The sequence below is a fragment of the Cladosporium halotolerans genome, assembly GCF_011745625.1.
Source record: "Cladosporium halotolerans strain TM138-S3 chromosome Unknown Sca12, whole genome shotgun sequence".
In the NCBI taxonomy this organism is placed as follows: domain Eukaryota; kingdom Fungi; phylum Ascomycota; class Dothideomycetes; order Cladosporiales; family Cladosporiaceae; genus Cladosporium; species Cladosporium halotolerans.
In genome coordinates this window covers 242214-259678 of record NW_027191463.1, presented here as the reverse complement: position 1 = coordinate 259678, position 17465 = coordinate 242214, and the positions used below count along the sequence as shown (strand labels likewise).

Here is a 17465-nt window from a genome sequence, read left to right as displayed (position 1 = left end):
CAGCGAGCAATAACGCTGTTTTATTCACATACTATCAACCGGCCAGCCAAACAATGGATTTAAGAAGCGATAGCGGTGGTTGATGTCATGAAAGCTGCGGAACAAGTCCGGAGGGCACAGTGGGCGAGTTTGCCAGCATGATCATTTCCTCTAGCATCGCACGAGGACTCTGCCTCTTTACGTCAGTGGCCAGAAAATCACGGCCGATCCTCTCCTGCGAAATGTCAATGCGGTGCAATCATAGAATCAGGGCATGAACTTACAGCATCTTCCAAGTCAGCGAGTTCGAAAGATGGGATGTCTGCGCAGGTTTCCACCAAGTCCTCCCCTGTTGCAGCAAGCAAGATCAAATTTTCTGCACGTTCGATCACAGCTGGGTCGATGCCATTCATGGCTGCGCAGTGTGTTCCAAAGCTAGATGTGCTTCGTCCTTGGCAGTATTTGTATAGGTACGTGACCTGATCAATAGCCTCCGCGGCTTCTGGGTCGACGTTTACTTGCATGTGTGCAAACCCCAGTGATGGACGTGGAGGGAGGAATCCATTCTCGAATAGCTCGTGAAAATGCGTGGCTCCCAACACCTTCGGGCATCCGTTATCACGCTGCAGGAGATGCTCAAAAATGCCCGCTGCAAGTCCCGCGCCGTCGTGGGTTTCGGTGCCCTTGCCGAACTCATCGATGATGACAAGGCTCCGGCACGTGGCCAGATTAAGCGCAATTGATGCTTGTTGCAAGTCAATCGTGAATGCGCTTTGGAAGCGAGAGACGCTTTCTCTTGTTGCGATGCGTGTCAGGATTTTGTCTGTAAGACCGATCTTTGCCGCTTCGGCGGGAACAAAGCATCCGATGTGTGCCAAATACGTTATCATAGCAACCTGCTTGAGATAGATGCTCTTTCCCGAGTAGTTCGGACCTGTGATCAGAACCATGCTAGGCCCTTCGGGTTGGCTTGTAGTGGTGTCTTCTCTGGAAAGTTGGGAACGGGTCGGCGAGCTGAGTCTAGGCGCTTTTGCATCGATGGGGTTACCACCAACGATGAATGTGTCATTCGGAATGAATGAAGGCACTGTAAGCTCTTGAAGCAAATGCCTGCCGCCCTTGATCTTCACTATGGTTTCTTCGGAGATCCTAGGACGTGTAAGGTTGTAGACTATAGCACCCTTTGTCAAAGCGACATGGCAATCGAGCTCGCCAGCAACGTCGGAGACAGTGTTCAACAACTCCTCGTAATCGAGTACTCGCTCGCCTAGGCGCTGGACTATTTCTATCTCTTTGTCGCAAATGCGCGCATAGAGATCGCCAAATTGTTGGTCCAGCTGATTCATCAAGTTGTTCTTGTAGTATGCATTCGCTTCAGTAGAGAACATTTTCTCCCATGAATCTTGATCAGTGCCTTCGAAAACCCCAGTTCCTGTATGCTCACTTAGCCGTATCGATATAAGAAAGCCGATTTGCGGGAAGAAAATGACATTAACCTTCGAATCGAGGTTTGCGGGAACTTCATTTGCGACATGCTCGGCGGCCAGAGAAAGAAGGTCTTCGATGCCATCGTACGCATCTTTTGCCTCGTCCAACTCTCCATCAACTCCTGGCTTGACGATCGTCCGTCTTTGCTCCTGGGATGCCGCGAAGTCAACAACGTCGTTGATCAGCGCTCCCACTTCCGCGAGTAGCTTCTTGTTGAATACCTGGGCGATTTTAGCCACGACAGCAAGGCGATGAGCGCCTGCCAGTTCGGAGAGGGTATCCATGATTTTGAGAGCATGAAAAGCAAACTGGCATAGGTTCGGCCAGACTGTTGTAGGCATTCTTTGATTGCGATTCAGGCCACTGCTGATACCTTTGCGGAGATTCACCGTATAAAGCCGCGCATTCTTCATCTTCCCGAGGCTTTCGGACAAACGTTGCAGGCAATCACTGTTCTCAGGCTGAAGTAAGACACTTACAGTGTCCAGGCGCTCATTAATGACTGTGAGGTTCTGGCTTGGGCGGAGAAAACACTGCTTGAGTAGAGAGCGACCTTGTCCAGTTTTTGCGAAAGTCTGGAAAAGCCCGAATACGGATAGGCCTTCCTTCGAGCCTCCGGATGCGCTCTTGCTTGACGGCCCATGCTGCTGGGCGTTAGGGTGTGATTCAGTGGACATGATCTGAAGCGACAGAAGGGTGTCCATATTGATGAACATAGACTCTGAAAGGCTAAACATCTCAATGGTGCCCACACGCAACATGCAAGACGCTTCTCCATCACCAGGCAGGTACGCAATTGGCCTTCGCCGTTGGATATACGAGAGGACAGCCCCAGCACAGCCTACAGTGAAGCGACTCTCCAGATTGATCCAGCCTGACAGACGGATGAGTTGTCCCTGACGATCGGGCGGTCCGATATCGTCTACGGCGCGTGAATCAGTCTGAGGTAGGATCTCTCCAGGAGTAACAAATGTTACTCGAGGCCCTCCTCGTTGACCGATTTGAAGATCAATCAATCGCTTGCGGGAGGCATCGTATCCAAATTCTGCATTTGGTCGGGACTCAAGAAGGTAAGGGAGACGTGTGGTGTCTCCGTTTCTCTCGGAAGCGAGTCCACTTGTTCTCTCAGGATCCAGCTTCTTGATCAGGTCTTCGCTGCACTTTGTTGAAACGAGTACGACGGTGGGATCAATGAAGAGCTTCACTGCGAGAAGTAAGCGAAGAAACGAGAAAGCATTGTGAGATAGAAGACGAACAAGCATCGACCATGTCCGGATCACCCATTTGCATATCCTCCATGAAGTGCAAGGTTTCTGTCCGCGCGACGTAATACGCGCACCCGATCGCACCGCGATCAGTGAGGTTTACGGCCATGATTACTTCACTCAAGGTGTCGAGGTCCAGGAAATCATTTTGAGGCGCCATAGACCCATCTTCGGTGCGGACGGCTGTCTCGCCAGTGGTTGGGCGAACTGATGCAGACTGTGCCGTGCTCGCGTCGCTACCTTGTAAGAAAGCTCGAGCTTGCTGTCCCATAAGCGAGGTTCCGCATGACCGTTTGAATGAGTTTGTGCAGCCAGTGCTCGAAGACTCATTTGTACTGCTTCTGCGCCGCTTCTGGGAGACCTTGAATGGCGACATGGCTGGTGATGGAGTCCGAGCGAGGAGAAACAAAGGCGTCCAAAAATGATGGAGATCGTGGAAATGGTTTCGGAGAGGTCTTGAGAGGTCAAATCGGCAAGAGCGAACCAGGGCGCCCAAACTCGGCAAATCTTGACTCCACCTCGTTCAAGGCGCATAGCAGCATACCGAAGCAGGGTAGACATCTTTCGCAGCAGCCTTGAAATTGAACGATACCTAGAAGCAATTCCAATGAGTCAGAGCCAATGTTTCGTGTGTGCTCACATCTTGTGCTGGGAGAAATGCATCGACACGCTTCCTGAAATTGCGTTTGGAGCAGGCCACGTTCCTGGGATTTTAGTGAGAGTGTCAAGATTCACGAAGAGGTACTCCAAAGAAATTGGGCTGTTCCACGGAGCCGTTTGGTTATACAAAGCAGTCCATCTCATGACGCCTATATGGATATGATCAATCCCGCTGAAACGCTAGACAAGCAAACCCCATGAAATTTGATATCCTTCCATTACAGCCGCATCTTCAAAATGATGTGCATAGATCATCCAGATTATTCGCGAATCATCGCGCTGAAACCTCAAAGTTCAGCCTTTTCGACGCCGGAAGCGTCCAAAAACCTATCTCCGTTAGTCTGTTGCTGCGAGTTGCGGCCCTCCGCAGCGCGTTCCTCCTCGACCTGTTTCTCAAGCTCGCCAGGGGAGGCAATGCCTTGTTCTTCATCCAGAGCCAGCTCCTCAGATTCGTCAGAGATACTGCCAGCCTGGCTGTTAGAACGCTCTTCCCTCTGGGCCTCAGCTGGCTTCTGCTCCGTTGGGGCGAACTTCGATTGCTTTCGGATAGGCTCGCCGTACTTGTAGAAGATGAATGGAATGGGAGCCAGCAGACATGCTACACCTGCGATCAGAGATCCGGCGCCACCCACGCCCATCGCGGAAAACATGAAATCCGTGAAGAGCGGCGCGGCACTGCCACATGCACTACGGCAGATGGTGTTTGCTGCGAGAGCGGAGGCGGCGAACATGAGGTAGGAGTCGGTGAGATAGTTGAGGTATGCGACGAACACCAAGAGGATGGATGCTGAAAGAATAACGCCGAAGATGGTCGGTACAATCCAGTGCACCTCGTTATAGTTACCGCTCCAGGCGAAGCCAAACATCGACAATGGGAACATGATTCCTCCGACCATTGCGACATGAAGTCGGTCCTCAGGACGGCGAGTTTCTCCCGCAAGGATCTTTTTCTTGTCTTGTGCGGAAACGTAGAAAACGTAGGAGCCTCCGAAGCAGGCGCCAACAACGGTTCCAATGAGAGGCAATTGTCCAACGCCGGAGTTCCAGCCTCGCATCTGCTGGAAGACAAAGGGATAGATAGAGAAGAGCATGTAGAGAAGCATGTAGACAACGCTCAAGTAAACAGCACAAGCCAGTGAGATCGGGTCAAACAAGATAGCCCAGGGCCTTGTAAGGGCGACTCTAAAGATTCCCATCAAGGTGCGATCCGTAGCTTCAACGGGAGCGATAACATTCTCGTAACCAGGCACATTGGCGCGTCGAATGCGTTTAGCCTTATTAAGCAGGACCTGGGATGGCAATGTCTCCGGAATGGTAAGCATGAGAGGAATGGTTCCAGCGGCCAACCAGAGAAGAACATAGAAGGACCATCGCCAGTTTTCTGTAAGCTGCAAAAATCCAGAAATGACGGGACCGAGAGCCGGACCAATGAAGGTCATACACGAAAACAGAGCCATAGCATTACCGCGCTCAACGGGGCCCCAAATGTCTATTCCAAGTTAGCAAAGACACTCCAATTTCAATCGGAAATTCATACTAACCTGCCAAAACACCTGGCGCATTAGAAAGAGTACAGGACGCAAATGTACCCGTCAAAAAGCGCCCAACAAGCAGAGCGCCGAAGTTCGGGGCGAAGGCGCACAGAAAGTTGAAGGCAAAGTAGCCCAAGAACGTGAAGTAGAAAACCCAGCGACGCCCGAAGAACTCAGAAAGAGGTGCCCAGAGCAGAGGTCCGAAGACATATCCAAGCAAGAAAAGCGTGATCACAAGTCCAGCGACCGGATTTGCCGACACATGTAGTTCCTCGGCAATGCTAGGGAGACAGCCTGAAGGACTCGAAGAGGCGAATGTAGCGTTCACGACCAGCATGACACTGACTATCGTGATGTACCATTTTCGTGTTGTTGACCAGTTTTTGGGATTTTCGATGTCGTTTGGTGCGAAGTCCAGGTGTCCATCTTTGTTCAAGTGAATTTGTTCGCCGGAGCCAAGTCCTCGGGTGCGGTATGGCTTTGCCACGGGCCGTGAAAGAATCCTTTCTAAGCGTTCCATGACAGACAGACAGTATCACTAATATACCGCCTTCAGGTCGCACAGAGAGGAAGAAAGGAGCCTGGTGCGAGAGCCAGAAGCATAAGTTTTGGTGGCCATCTCTCGTCTGGACTCCACGCGTTCGACACACCCGATTTTCGGTTATACGGCACACATGATGATGGAGGCGGCCACTGCGCCCTAGCGTCTGTAAACTTTATAAAGGGCTCGCGGAACAAGCTTCCGTTCCTTCAATTTCGAGTATGAGCGCGTCATCGCAGCCGCCACCATCGACTGCAAGGTGAACGGCACGCTGTGGACTTCGCAATGATTGAGGCTAGATCGCTTTGCGCTTCACGAACGATCAGGCGCCTGGCTCGTCACCAAATCAACACGCATGATGGACAATGATAGCTTAGCACCAGGTACCCTTGCTCGCTCCCGTTCCGCAGTCCTCGGGAGGCTCCACCGGACTTAACACACGATTTTCTGCAAAGCTTGGACGATCAGTTCGGGGTTTCGAGTTTGGTCGGGGTCTCGGCGGGCTCGGGCTCGACGTTTGTTCTAAGACCGACGCGGCACATGACAGGCACCGAGTGAGAGGCAAACTAAGTTTCACGATTGATAATCTGCCTTGCGATGAAATGACGAGACGGCCTCCCGGACACATGATCTATACTTTGCAGCGAGGAGCGGGTCGGCAGGAACGGTGGTTTAGTGTAGAGTACATTCGTTTGCTCCGCATCCAGTAATGCTAACGCCCTGATGAACGTGATCAGAGCTTTGAATAGATCACCTGGCCCGGGGACCATGCACATGCATACTGCTGCAAGAAGTTATCGATACTGCCTGGTGTGTCATTGTCATGCCACGTTGATTGGGACATTGAGGCGGAATGCCGTTCGTCAGAACAGCTGTCGTGCAAGAAGGGTATTTGCGACCCGTTGGCAGCTGCATTATTGCTCTTCGCCTCGCAAGTACGAGCACCACTAGGACCTAGACGACAGTTGCACAGCGCGTTCAACACCTCGAGTCTTAACACCGTAACCAGTTGTGACCATATTGGCAACAGAGAAGTAGGCAGTAGGGATCGATTGTGACGAATGTTGGTAAAGTCCAATGACTTTCACATATCCAGACACTCGGGGCCAGGCAGCGTTTGACCTCACTCCAAATATCTCCCTAGGATCGTACGTGTCTGGCGAAGCGGTCTCACCTTCAAGGTTGGTGTTCCGTAAACAATTCCGCGTCATCACCGAATCCTTTTCAAATGGACTTGGGCGAATAATGTTGACTCTGACGAAGCTGCCGCGCAGTAAGAATGACTTTCAACACCTTCGGATCACGCTCAGTTGTCATATGCTACTACGAGTACCACAAGACGAGAGACGCGGCAGTCCACGGACCCGCGGAAGGTGAGCTGTAGACGTGATCGGTGATGTCGAAACGTCGCATTAGGGCAAAAATCTGTGAGACGTCAAGAGCCAGTGACCGGTATGTTCGAAGTGCACGATTAGTGATGAATGAAGCCCAATGCATTGCTTGTCATGATGCTTTTTCGATAAGACCCAGCTCACCATTGCGCCGTGACATTTGTTTGGTGTAGAAAAACTGGCTTTTGAACGTTTGGATTGCAGCACTCCTCAAGCTACCGACTTGGCTTGCATCGAGTTTCTAATACGCAATGATAACGCCCTTACAGCCAGTGCCGCTCTTGACACAACTCCGCTTCCATGCTCATAACCTAAAAGACCATCTCGTGGGGCCTGTCACCCTTCCTCAGGCTGAAGTTGGAGGCGAGGTAGCTCTGGAGGTAGTGCTCCTTCTTGATGGCCTCGAGGATGGCCTTGTCGACGGCCTTCTGGTCCTCGGCGCGGCCAGCGGCGAGCTCCTTCTTCTGGGGCTTCTCACCCTGCTGGAAGAAAGCCTCCTCGGAACCCTTCTTGTCGGCCTTCTTGTCGCGGGCGAAGTACTTCTCGTCGGAGACCTTCTCGAGGGTCTTGTTGTCGAGGCCGCTGAGAGGAACGGTGGTGCGGGTAGCGATCACGTAGCGGGCGTTGACGCGGCGGAGGGGAACGCCGTTGACCTTGAAGGGACCAGTGACGAGGAGGACACCGTTGTCAAGGGTCTTGAGGAGGACGACACGCTTGCCGCGGAAACGACCAGCGAGGAGGATGAGGACAGCACCGGGCTGGAGGGAAGCGCGGGGCTTGTACGGGTGCTGGGTCTTGCGGGCCTGTAGTTATACGTTCAGCATTTGCGCGCATCTCCAATTTCCATGTCCATGCGCCATCGGCTCCTTTCCTCCCACAAATCCGCGTGCGCCAGAAATTCCGTACCTTCTTGTTGACCTGCACGTCCTCTGCCGGGTAGTACTTGAGGGCCTTGTCGGTGGCAGAGGGAATAACCCTCTCGCCCTTCTGGAACTTCTTGGTCTGGGCCTCGGTCGACATTTTGGCGGAGCTGGGCGACCAACTGTGCGGATATTAGTATTCGCCGTATGTTCGTGTGGTGTGTCCTGGTCGCGCGGGAGTACTGACGTTTTTCAAATGGGTGCTGTAATGGTTAGTCTCTGGCGCTGGGCGTTCAGGTGTTGAAGCCGGGAGCCCAAATTCGAGGAGTGCGGCGACGAATCTGCCAAGCCGAAATGCGGGATTGGCCCGCGTCAAAGTCGGCGCATTGAGCCCAGCTGGGAGACAAATCTTATCTTATCCGATTGGACTTTGGACCGCCAGTCGTCCTTTCTTGCAGGCGGGATGAATGTAATGAAGTTACGGACTGACTAACGGCATAACATACGAAATGCTTAGAAAGTTTGTTGACTAATCGTGTGTCTACCAGGCAGTCGCTGAGATTGAGACTATGCTGCTTGTCGATCAAGCCCTCTTTTTTATGCATCTCATCTTGATGCTTTGATGCCTCAGGCGCCAAAAGTTCATCGTCACTGATGCTCGTTGCATCAGCTTCGCGCTCCGCCTAGCGGGAGCTGTCCAAACGCCATCACCATAGACGGCCTTATTCGCAACCATCTACATCGTCGCTGCGCTGAATTACGGATCATCGCAGCCCTTGCAACATGGCGTCGAGCGCACTGATCACATTCAAAGCTGGCAAATGCGAGTTCCACGGCAAAAAGGTTACTCCGGTAGCAACACCTGGCTACCTCTACCTCTACGTCGAAGATGACATCCCACACTTTTGCTGGCGCCCCAGATCAGCTCCTCCAACTGAACCCGAGACCGATCTCTTCATGGTCCCCGGTGATGGTACCTTCCAGCCCTGGCTCAAGGAAGAGGGCGCTGATGACCTACACTCGCCCACGAACGGCCGCATCTACGTCCTGAAGTTCGCTTCCAGTAGCCAAAAGCATTTCTTCTGGATGCAAAGCAAGACACAACACAAGGACGGCAATTTAAGCTGGTTCAGCCAACGCGACCAGCGTGTTGGTCAGATCGTCAACGACATTCTGCAAGGCGATGAGGACGTGGACGTCGAGCAGGCGGTGCAAGAGCTGAGGAACGGCGGTGGGGATGACGATGGCGATGGCGATCTTATGGATGTTGACGATCAGCATCCGGAACAGCGCGACAGGACCGGTAGCACCGGCGGCGCTGGAGCAGATGCGACGGGAGCGGATCCAAGGGACGAAGGCGAGGCCAGCAGGGAAGGCGGTGCCGATGGCGGAAGAGCGTAAGTCGACGTCTTGGTTCATTTGTTGTCAGGATGAGAGCCTAGTGGAAATTGCTGGTTCTATGGGAGGACATATGAAATTCCATGAAGATGGCGCCTGTGGCTCAGTCGCAGTCGAGCCGCGCTGGACTACCAGGTCCGCGTTGAAGTTCTCAGAACGGGACGGTCGCAGCATCTGTATCGTAAACTATAGATTAGCGCTAACAATTCACTACCCAGGTAGTGCTACCGATTCCTCGTCACAAGATCCTTCGGCGGTTGTGCAAAACTTCTTGCGGTCTCTTCAAGGCAACAATCAACAGCCCGGTGGGCAGCAACAGCAGGCTGACAGGCCGTCGACAACGCTTCCCGATCTTCTGACTCCCGCAACGACCGTGTCCTTCATCGCCTCTGCAACACCCGGGCAGATCGATAACCTATGCAGCTTCCTGCCATCCGAGCTTTTCCTTCTCTCGCAAGAATCATCATCCACATCCACCATTGACACACCTGCCGACCCGTCTGGCGCATCCTCCGTTGCAGCGCAGGGTGCTCTGGAAGCATTGAGCACTGATCAGAAGCGGGGCATCATCAAGCGCGTCTTCCATTCACCGCAACTGCAGCAGAGTCTCGGCAGCTTGACCGTGGCATTGCGAGATGGCGGCTTGCCCATGATTGGCGATGCGCTTGGCCTCAAGGTGGAGAACGGTGGCTCGATGAGAGGTAGCGTCATGCCTCTTGGTGGAGGCGAAGCTGTTGAAGCTTTCATTGCGGGCGTGAAAACCACCGTCGAAGAAGAGGAAGCGCAGAAGAAATAATTTGGCAACGGCCAGTGTCCCCCATCGACAGAACTCCACGCATTATGGCATACGTGGAGCAGAGGCAAGCGTGTAGAATATGTATCATCCAATAAGCCTTCACATTTTTTATTTGAATGTTTCATATGCATTTTCAAAATCTGCTGCATGTCATGGCACTACGTCTAACTGCCGACCACGCCGCTTTATCGTGAACATGATCTGACAAACCTCCTGGGGTCCGTCTATCGCTCCCCGCGGACTCCGCCCTCTCGCTTTGGAAGGTGGAACCGGCTACATCAAGACCCATAGCCGATCTACCTCGATCAGAGATAGGCCTCTTTCAAGCATGATACGTATGAGTACATAAGGCATTCATCTTTTCATTAAAAGCCGGTCTTCGCTTCCCACAAACTTGGTTTTGTGTGCTAGTTGCCGCAATGGCACAATACCTCGGAGCGGCTCTTGCGTTCGCAGCTCTGGTCTCCGCTCGTGAGATCATCTTCCCTCCAACATCAGGCCTCCAGCATCCCGTCGGAAACAACATCGGCTCGTTAGCGTACGAGACTGGTGACATTTCAGAACCCCTGTACAATGGCCTGGCAACTTACGCCAACGTGCCATATGTCCACTGCCTGGCAAATAGCACACGCTCTGGCGAAGAAATAGAGAAATACGACATCGCTGTGCTGGGTGCCCCATTCGACACCGGTGTTACTGCCCGCCCCGGTGCAAGATTTGGACCGACTGGGATTCGGCAAGGCTCGCGCAGAATCTCGCCCGACTTCGCCTTCAACGTCTACACTGGCAAGAATGCGTTTACCCAAGGCTTCAAGGTCGTTGACTGTGGTGACGTGCCATTGACGGTACTCGACAACACTGTCGCTCTGAGGCAGCTTGACAAGGCTCATCGTGTTGTGTCTGCACGCAAGGCAAACAACACCGAGTATTCCGTCCCGCGAATCGTGACGCTTGGTGGCGATCACACTACCACTCTCAGCGCTCTCCGGTCCACATATGACCATTGGAGAGCCGTGAGTGTTCTACATCTGGATAGTCATATTGACACGTGGGATCCTGATGTGCTCGGAGGAGGAGTCTCTCACTACGCTGGGGTGAACCACGGCACTTTCCTACACATCGCGCACGAGGAAGGCCTTTTGTTGAACTCATCAATCCACGCTGGTATCCGTGCTCCTACAGCTAACAGAAAATACGACCTCAAGAACGACAAAGCGTGTGGATTTGAGATTGTCCGAGCCAGGGATCTTGACCGCTTGGGTACGCAGGGTTTGATCGACAAGCTGAAGGAGAGACTCCAAGGAACCAAGGTCTATATCAGCGTCGACATCGATGTACTGGACCCCGCTTTCGCACCAGCGACCGGCACAGCCGAAGTTGGAGGATGGACTACTAGGGAGCTTCTGACCATACTTGACGGTCTCACCGGCATGGAAGTTATCGGCGGCGATGTTGGTGAGTTGAAAGGAGATCCCAGTACTGCGTCTAGCCTCGCCCCACTTTTTACTGACACATACCGATACAGTTGAAGTGGCGCCCATCTACGACAATCCAGGCGAAGTAACTCAGCTTGCAGCTGCAGAAGTTGTACATTCGTTGATTCAGCTCATGGCGGACAAGCCAGTGCAGCCAAACTCAAAATGATGTGGCAATCACAAAATCTTTGATAGAACCTACAAGTTTACAAACCAGTCTGTTTCGGCGTTCGAGATTGAACATATATACGAGGAAGCCGGCAATCGCACAGTTGGTCTCTTGGCTTGAAGTTCGGAATTGACGTATGTACACATTCGCAATAGAGGTGCATGAGAAAATGAGATGGCGATAGGGTCACCATTTCGCACTCACAATGATTCCAAGAATAATTTCGCGTATTTTGTGACTTGTATATGCAAGCAACTAGAACAAATCGGATGCCTCCATGTAAATGCAATGCAATCAATTACCTTGATAGATGAGAACCACACCCCACGCCTTCCCAATCGGGAATAGCGTTCTTTCGGCTTCCACGTTGCTGATTACTTCACATCAAATCCTGAGATCTTTCCAGAAGACCACAAACGAGAGAGTCAGCTTTCATCGATTCACACGACCTCCCTTTAGCTAACGTAGAACGTACATCGAAATGTCTTTCGAGCCTAAGACCAAAGTCGAGCTTGACCCTCCCAGGGACGATATCATCAGCGTTGACTACCTGTCGAAATGTGACGGTGTGTTGGACATCTCTAAATCTCGCAAAGACCAATGATTGATCCATTTCGAATCAGGTACTAACCCTGATTACCCCACATACGTCGCTATCAAGGGTACTGTTTTCGATGTCAGCGGCAACAAAGCGTACGGACCGGACGGATCTTACAGGGGTGAGCTGTCGTCATGCAAGTCTCACTGGTTCGCGGACTCACGATGTCTGTCTAGTTTTCGCCGGCAAGGATGCTTCCCGCGCCTTGGGTCAGTCTTCGCTGAAGCCTGAAGAGTGCCGTCCCGATTGGTCTGACCTCTCCGACGAGCACAAGAAAGTGCTCAGTGACTGGTTCACATTCTTCAGCAAGCGCTACAACATCAAAGGCAAAGTTGAGGGTGCGACAAACTTCTGAAGACAGCTTGAAGCGGTTGAAAGCACGGGGTTATGTCAAAATTTGAAACGTCTTATGACCTCGGGAAATGTGAATTTCTCTTGTTCTCTCCAAAGCAGAATCATCAAACGCCAACATTCGCCGCCCCAAACTGGCCTGAGCAATTTTTCTGAGCAACGGTCATAACTTATCATCAGAAGGAAATCCCAAATGGTGGTAGCCCTCCGAATGCAAGAAATCACGCAATGGGTATGTCCGTCCAACGCCGATGCTCCAAAACTCCCTCCCAGATACAACATAAGATCTCCGATATGCGCCATCTCGGCGCCGAATCCAGTGGTGCCACGAATTCAAGTCCGAATGCGACCATGCTGCTCAGTCCTCCGAGCAGCGCCTTGCTGGCCACAAGCTTGACAGACTTGATTGGCACTGATCCATTCTCGCTTGACCGACCAGGCGCCGCAGCACTGATGGTTTGGATCGTTCCGGGCAAAGTGGCAATGTTTGATCAGGCGTCTGCCCGAGTGCCTGCATTGGAAGTGAATGACCTCGAACTTGCGGTGAGTCAGCGGCTACCCGAACAATACATATTGTGCCTGCGTCTGAGATTCGCGTACCTGGCACATGGCTGTTACTTGTGGCTAATCGGCGAATTTTTTGGGGGCTCCTGCTATTCTCGTGATTCGCGCGGTGCTAGGGTCGGAATCAGCGGTCTACCCGAGTGTCGCACTGCAATATCGGTGGATCGTAAAACCTACAAGGAAGTAGGGTGCTTGCGTGCGGGTGCGTGTGTTCTCCTTAGTTGCAGCGAGAGAAGTCAAACAAGATCCACCAATAAAAGACGGTAGATCCACCTGACTCGGGAAAGGCTACTATGCAAAAACCGGGTTTGTGAAGGTGATGAGAAGTCGGTGAGGGTCGTAGGAAGAGAAGGCAGCTGCATTGTCTCCATATATGGGCGGTCCCGACTAACCGGTTGGCTTCTACGTGATAGCTCGACATTGCCAACAGCCTTCGGCTTCTTCCATCTTCACGCAACCTGCCAGCATACCCCATGCCCACCGTTTGGTGATGACACGAGTCTGATGAAACATTCAGCCAACCATTTCCTAACAGCACCTTCCACCTAATGCCGCACCGCCGCGGCTGTCTTCCACCCGCTGCCACTCTGGCGAAGAGCTGCATACCTCTGACCACCGCGAGCATCAGAACCTGGTTGAGAGCAACCGTCTGCTGCCCCGTGCAGAGCTGTGCTCCCGCTACAGGTAGCTCGCATTGAGTAGCTCTCAACACCCTCAAAAGATGTATTACACAAGCAGCAGGCAGATGCCGAGAGCAACGGGATCCGAGACAGGCGTGACAGGGTTTACCAAAGCTCACAATGCGTGAAGATGGGTGATATCATCGAGGACATCCGACACAGACGATATTTGTGCCGCGCGGGTATCCAACATCACTCGGAATGGGATTCATCGTTATCAACGGATCAATCATCGTCCGTCGTACAGTGAGTGCACGACTTAGTGTCTCCGGCTCGGAGAATTTCATGTGCTTAGGAAGATTTGCGCTCGTGCAGGCTCGTAGAGCGTACCGGATAGGCAACCTGCAGGCATGGTGAATCGGTGGATGCACCTAGCCGTCATACAACCAACGGGAGGGAGCTACGGCCCTTCTGGCCCGTCAACCGTTCTCGCAGGCATATCCCGGTCTTGATGCAGTATCCAAGTCGTGTCCAGGTGCTAGTGTCGTCTTCATGGTCAAGATCTAGACGAAATCTTTCTTGCTAGACTACACTAGATTTGAGTGGACACGACTTCTTCAAGAGGCGCCTGCGTACGGACTCTTACCATACCATCGTCATTATCATTATGGCTAGAGGGTGCATGGCCCGCGACTTGGTCGCAGGGTCGAGGACCGTTCAACAAATCTCATAGCGGGCACAAGCCAGCACAGTGCTCTCTACTGACAGCTCACACGTGGGCCGGAAACAGTGGACAGCTCAGGTCGACGAGGAGGTTGTGGCAGGCGGCCCGCATGACGTGGGGTCACCCTTGAGGAGTCGTCCTGCACCATGTTGTGTCCGATGAGATTGCGAATCTTCTGGTTCGTTGGGCAGCACATCAACATCAACGCACCGATGGAGGGGCAGTAGTGGCCTCCGATCGCATTCCTGATAGCCTCACTGATGATCCAACATTGTTGGGCTATGAAATTCACTTGAATGCTGCTGGCCTCAGACAGAGATATCTCCTGAGGGCGAAGAGCAACAAGGATTCTCTAAATTTCCGTGGGGGCGTTGGCGCGTGACTGTGACCAGGTTCCCGGGGCTGATGGACTTCGACTGATCAACCGCGCCGGATCCGACGGAGAGTGCGTCCGGTAGTTCTACGGGTGGGCACATGAGAAGGATCATGCATGATCCAACGATGATAGGACCTATGATACATTGGGAAACTAGATTACTTCTTGCCACCTTGTCTGGCACGACGCATCTGGCGCTTGCGGCCGATGATCTGGTTTCTCTTCGCCGTCTTTTCATCCAGAGTCATCTTCGCTTCCTCTTCCTTAACGCTCGCCTTGGTCTTCTTACTCTTACCCATGATCTCATCCTTGTCCCTCTTCCTCTTCCTATCCTTCGCGAGCTTCTTACCCTTGCGATCACGCTCGCTGGGCACAATCTCGCCTGCCTCCCGACGCTGTTGCACAGACTTACTGCGCTCACGGGCCTTCTCCTCGCGATCCTGGCGCCTGTGCACCACCTGCGCATTCTCAATGGCGAACTCCACAATCAGCCGCTTCTTCTTATCCTGCAGTGCCTCCTGTTGGGCAGCCTTGTTGCCGTGGGGGGTTCCCCTCTGCTGTAAGACTGTGTAATCAATCGAGTGCCCGTTGAGCCAACGCAGACCCATCAGCGCGCTACGGTGGGTGTAGTATTCGATGAAACCGTAGCCTCGACTGCGGCCTGCGCCACCCTTCTCGGAAACTTTGCTGCCGCCTTCGCTCTCGAAGACGACCTTGGCTTGCTTGACGATACCCTTGCCCGCATCTTTACGGGCGAGATCTGCTTTGACCATTTCTTCACCTCCACGCTCGAGCTCTTCGTGTGACAGGCGCTGGCGTTTGCCCTGCTTGAGTTCAGTTGCGAAACCAACGACAGCTTCACGAGCCAAAGCCTTGAGTTGCTTCGAGTCCACGCTGCGAGGAACGTTGCGCACAGACAGACGTGTCAAGCTCAGGGACAGCGAGGGGTTGCCCTCGATCAGAGTCTTACGCTGCTTCAAGCTTGCTTCACGCATAGTCTGCTCTGACGGAGGCAGACTCTGCCACAGCTTTGAATTTGAGGGAATCGTGCCCTCAGAGAGCAAGTAAAGCCTGCGCTTGTCTTTGTCCCTGCGGTCTCGGTGCGCATTGCCTTCTTCGGTAAATTTGTTGGCCTGCGATTTGTCGACTGCCTGAGTGATTTGAAGAACGCGACCGTCGAGGGTGTATCTGCCGGTAGGATCGGTCTCAGTGTTCTGTAGGACGGACGGACCCATGGCAAGCTTATTTACGGCCTGCTGGGCATTGGCGCCTGTACGTAGGGGAACTTCACGAAGGCAAGCTCGTGCATCTTCCGGGTTGTAGAAACAGACGAAACCAGTACCTCTCGATCGTCCGGTCGCATGATCCATGACCACTCTGGCGTAGCGAGTGCTGCCAAATTGGCTGAAGTGATCTTCCAGATCCTCGTCTGTGCAGTTGAAAGGTAGGTTGCGAACGAACAATGTCGCAGACTTGTCTTCTTCGCGGTGCATCTTCTGTTGCTCCTGCTCCTCCTCATCCATTTCCTCATCCATCTCCTCGTCCTCATCCTCATCGTCGTCATCTTCGTCCATTTCTTCGTCGTCTTCATCTTCAGGATCCTTGTCATCTCCAACAGATTCCTCATCTTCTTCGTCAACATCGACACCGCCGTCGCTCTCCTCGTCCTCAGCCTCGTCCTCTGCACCAGCGACTTCCTCGTCTTCTTCTTCAGCAACACCCTTCTCATAATCCTCCTTCTTCACAGCCCAGTCGACCGCAATCGTCCTGCCGTCGACCTCCTTGCCGTTGACGCCAGCAATCGCCTTCTCAGCATTTGCCCTGCCCCTCATGAGCACAAAACCGAAGCCCGCCAAAAGACCACCGCTCTTCCTCGGAATGTACGCCTGCTTGACTTTTCCGTAGCTCAGGAAGAGCTTCTCCAGCTGCTTCGGCTGCTTGATTGTCCAAGGCAAGTTGCGCACGATCAGCTTCGGCGGCTGCTTAGCCTCTTCCTTCTCCGCCTCGCGCTTCGCCTTGTGCTCGGAACCCTCCTCGCCCTCACGGTGTCTGCGCTCTGCGATCTCCACGCGCAGCTTCTTGCCGTCAAGAACGTGGCCGTTGAACTCGGCTCTCGCGCGCGCGGCATCCTCAGCGTCTGCGAAGGTGACGAAGCCGTAGCCGCGGCACTGCTTGGTGGCAGGGTCTTTGACGGCGACGGCGTGCTTAACGGGATAGGAGTCGGAGAAGAGCTCGGTCAGGGACTCGGTGGTGGCGGAGGCAGGCAGAGAGCGGACGAAAAGCGAGCGCTTGTGCTGGTCGTCCTCAGGCTTTGCTGCAGATTGGCCGTCTGCGGCGGTGGAGGGCGCATTTTCCAATGCACTCTCGGCGACCTCGGCCGCGGTGCCGTTTGATAGTCTTTGCTTCTTTTTGGCCGGACCCATCGTGAGGTATCGTTCGTAAAGGGCGAGAGTGGATGTTGCCCAAAAAAGTTGAGCTTGCAGACTTGAGAAAAAGTTGCGGGCGCGGAAGAGGCCCGGCACCAGCTCTTCAGCCTCGGAGACCGAACTTCAGGGCAAAGTCTCTGTAGGAGCCACCCCTACAGGGAATACAAATTTGGACTCGTGAAAATCGCAGTTTGAAGAATTGGTGCAGCGCGCATACGGTGATCTGAAAACTTGGACTACATAGGAAGTATG

At 53.1% G+C, this 17465-nt stretch overlaps 7 protein-coding genes across 7 annotated transcripts; 3 read left to right on the top strand and 4 right to left on the bottom strand.

The window, feature by feature from the left end:
• Positions 1–85: 85 nt before the first annotated feature.
• On the bottom strand, positions 86–3108 carry WHR41_04083 (uncharacterized protein; the record flags this gene model as incomplete). Its single annotated transcript, XM_069372689.1, has 3 exons — positions 86–214; positions 264–2671; positions 2724–3108. 3 exons carry the CDS (start codon positions 3106–3108, stop codon positions 86–88), a joined length of 2922 nt encoding a protein of 973 aa, XP_069230129.1.
• A 334-nt stretch (positions 3109–3442) lies between these two features.
• WHR41_04082 (uncharacterized protein) lies at positions 3443–5605 on the bottom strand. The gene is made up of 2 exons (XM_069372688.1): positions 4934–5605; positions 3443–4881 (listed from the first exon to the last, which is right to left on the bottom strand). Exons 1-2 carry the CDS (start codon positions 5442–5444, stop codon positions 3680–3682), a joined length of 1713 nt encoding a protein of 570 aa, XP_069230128.1. The 5' UTR covers positions 5445–5605; the 3' UTR covers positions 3443–3679.
• Positions 5606–7167: 1562 nt separating this feature from the next.
• Positions 7168–7876, bottom strand: WHR41_04081 (60S ribosomal protein eL6; the record flags this gene model as incomplete). Its single annotated transcript, XM_069372687.1, has 2 exons — positions 7168–7659; positions 7763–7876. The coding sequence occupies 2 exons, from the start codon at positions 7874–7876 to the stop codon at positions 7168–7170; spliced, it is 606 nt and encodes a 201-aa protein (XP_069230131.1).
• Positions 7877–8421: 545 nt separating this feature from the next.
• WHR41_04080 (uncharacterized protein) lies at positions 8422–10020 on the top strand. The gene is made up of 2 exons (XM_069372686.1): positions 8422–9113; positions 9337–10020. The coding sequence occupies exons 1-2, from the start codon at positions 8500–8502 to the stop codon at positions 9908–9910; spliced, it is 1188 nt and encodes a 395-aa protein (XP_069230130.1). The 5' UTR covers positions 8422–8499; the 3' UTR covers positions 9911–10020.
• A 223-nt stretch (positions 10021–10243) lies between these two features.
• On the top strand, positions 10244–11760 carry WHR41_04079 (uncharacterized protein). Its single transcript, XM_069372685.1, has 2 exons — positions 10244–11365; positions 11436–11760. The coding sequence occupies exons 1-2, from the start codon at positions 10330–10332 to the stop codon at positions 11552–11554; spliced, it is 1155 nt and encodes a 384-aa protein (XP_069230050.1). The 5' UTR covers positions 10244–10329; the 3' UTR covers positions 11555–11760.
• Positions 11761–11973: 213 nt separating this feature from the next.
• On the top strand, positions 11974–12845 carry WHR41_04078 (uncharacterized protein). Its single transcript, XM_069372684.1, has 3 exons — positions 11974–12120; positions 12178–12273; positions 12329–12845. Exons 1-3 carry the CDS (start codon positions 12036–12038, stop codon positions 12505–12507), a joined length of 360 nt encoding a protein of 119 aa, XP_069230051.1. The 5' UTR covers positions 11974–12035; the 3' UTR covers positions 12508–12845.
• Positions 12846–14945: 2100 nt separating this feature from the next.
• On the bottom strand, positions 14946–17210 carry WHR41_04077 (uncharacterized protein; the record flags this gene model as incomplete). Its single annotated transcript, XM_069372683.1, has 1 exon — positions 14946–17210. One exon carries the CDS (start codon positions 17208–17210, stop codon positions 14946–14948), a length of 2265 nt encoding a protein of 754 aa, XP_069230052.1.
• Positions 17211–17465: the final 255 nt, after the last annotated feature.

What these genes read in the sequence shown, in the direction of transcription:
- WHR41_04080 (XM_069372686.1), top strand. Translation starts at nt 8,500, where the DNA reads ATGGCGTCGAGCGCACTGATCACATTCAAAGCTGGCAAATGCGAGTTC. An exon ending in GGTGCCGATGGCGGAAGAGC is followed by an intron (nt 9,114 to 9,336) that starts GTAAGTCGACGT and finishes CTACCCAGGTAG; the next exon opens with TGCTACCGATTCCTCGTCAC.
- WHR41_04082 (XM_069372688.1), bottom strand. Translation starts at nt 5,444, where the DNA reads ATGGAACGCTTAGAAAGGATTCTTTCACGGCCCGTGGCAAAGCCATAC. An exon ending in TGCGCCAGGTGTTTTGGCAG is followed by an intron (nt 4,882 to 4,933) that starts GTTAGTATGAAT and finishes AACTTGGAATAG; the next exon opens with ACATTTGGGGCCCCGTTGAG.
- WHR41_04079 (XM_069372685.1), top strand. Translation starts at nt 10,330, where the DNA reads ATGGCACAATACCTCGGAGCGGCTCTTGCGTTCGCAGCTCTGGTCTCC. An exon ending in AGTTATCGGCGGCGATGTTG is followed by an intron (nt 11,366 to 11,435) that starts GTGAGTTGAAAG and finishes ATACCGATACAG; the next exon opens with TTGAAGTGGCGCCCATCTAC.
- WHR41_04078 (XM_069372684.1), top strand. Translation starts at nt 12,036, where the DNA reads ATGTCTTTCGAGCCTAAGACCAAAGTCGAGCTTGACCCTCCCAGGGAC. An exon ending in CTACCTGTCGAAATGTGACG is followed by an intron (nt 12,121 to 12,177) that starts GTGTGTTGGACA and finishes ATTTCGAATCAG; the next exon opens with GTACTAACCCTGATTACCCC. An exon ending in ACCGGACGGATCTTACAGGG is followed by an intron (nt 12,274 to 12,328) that starts GTGAGCTGTCGT and finishes ATGTCTGTCTAG; the next exon opens with TTTTCGCCGGCAAGGATGCT.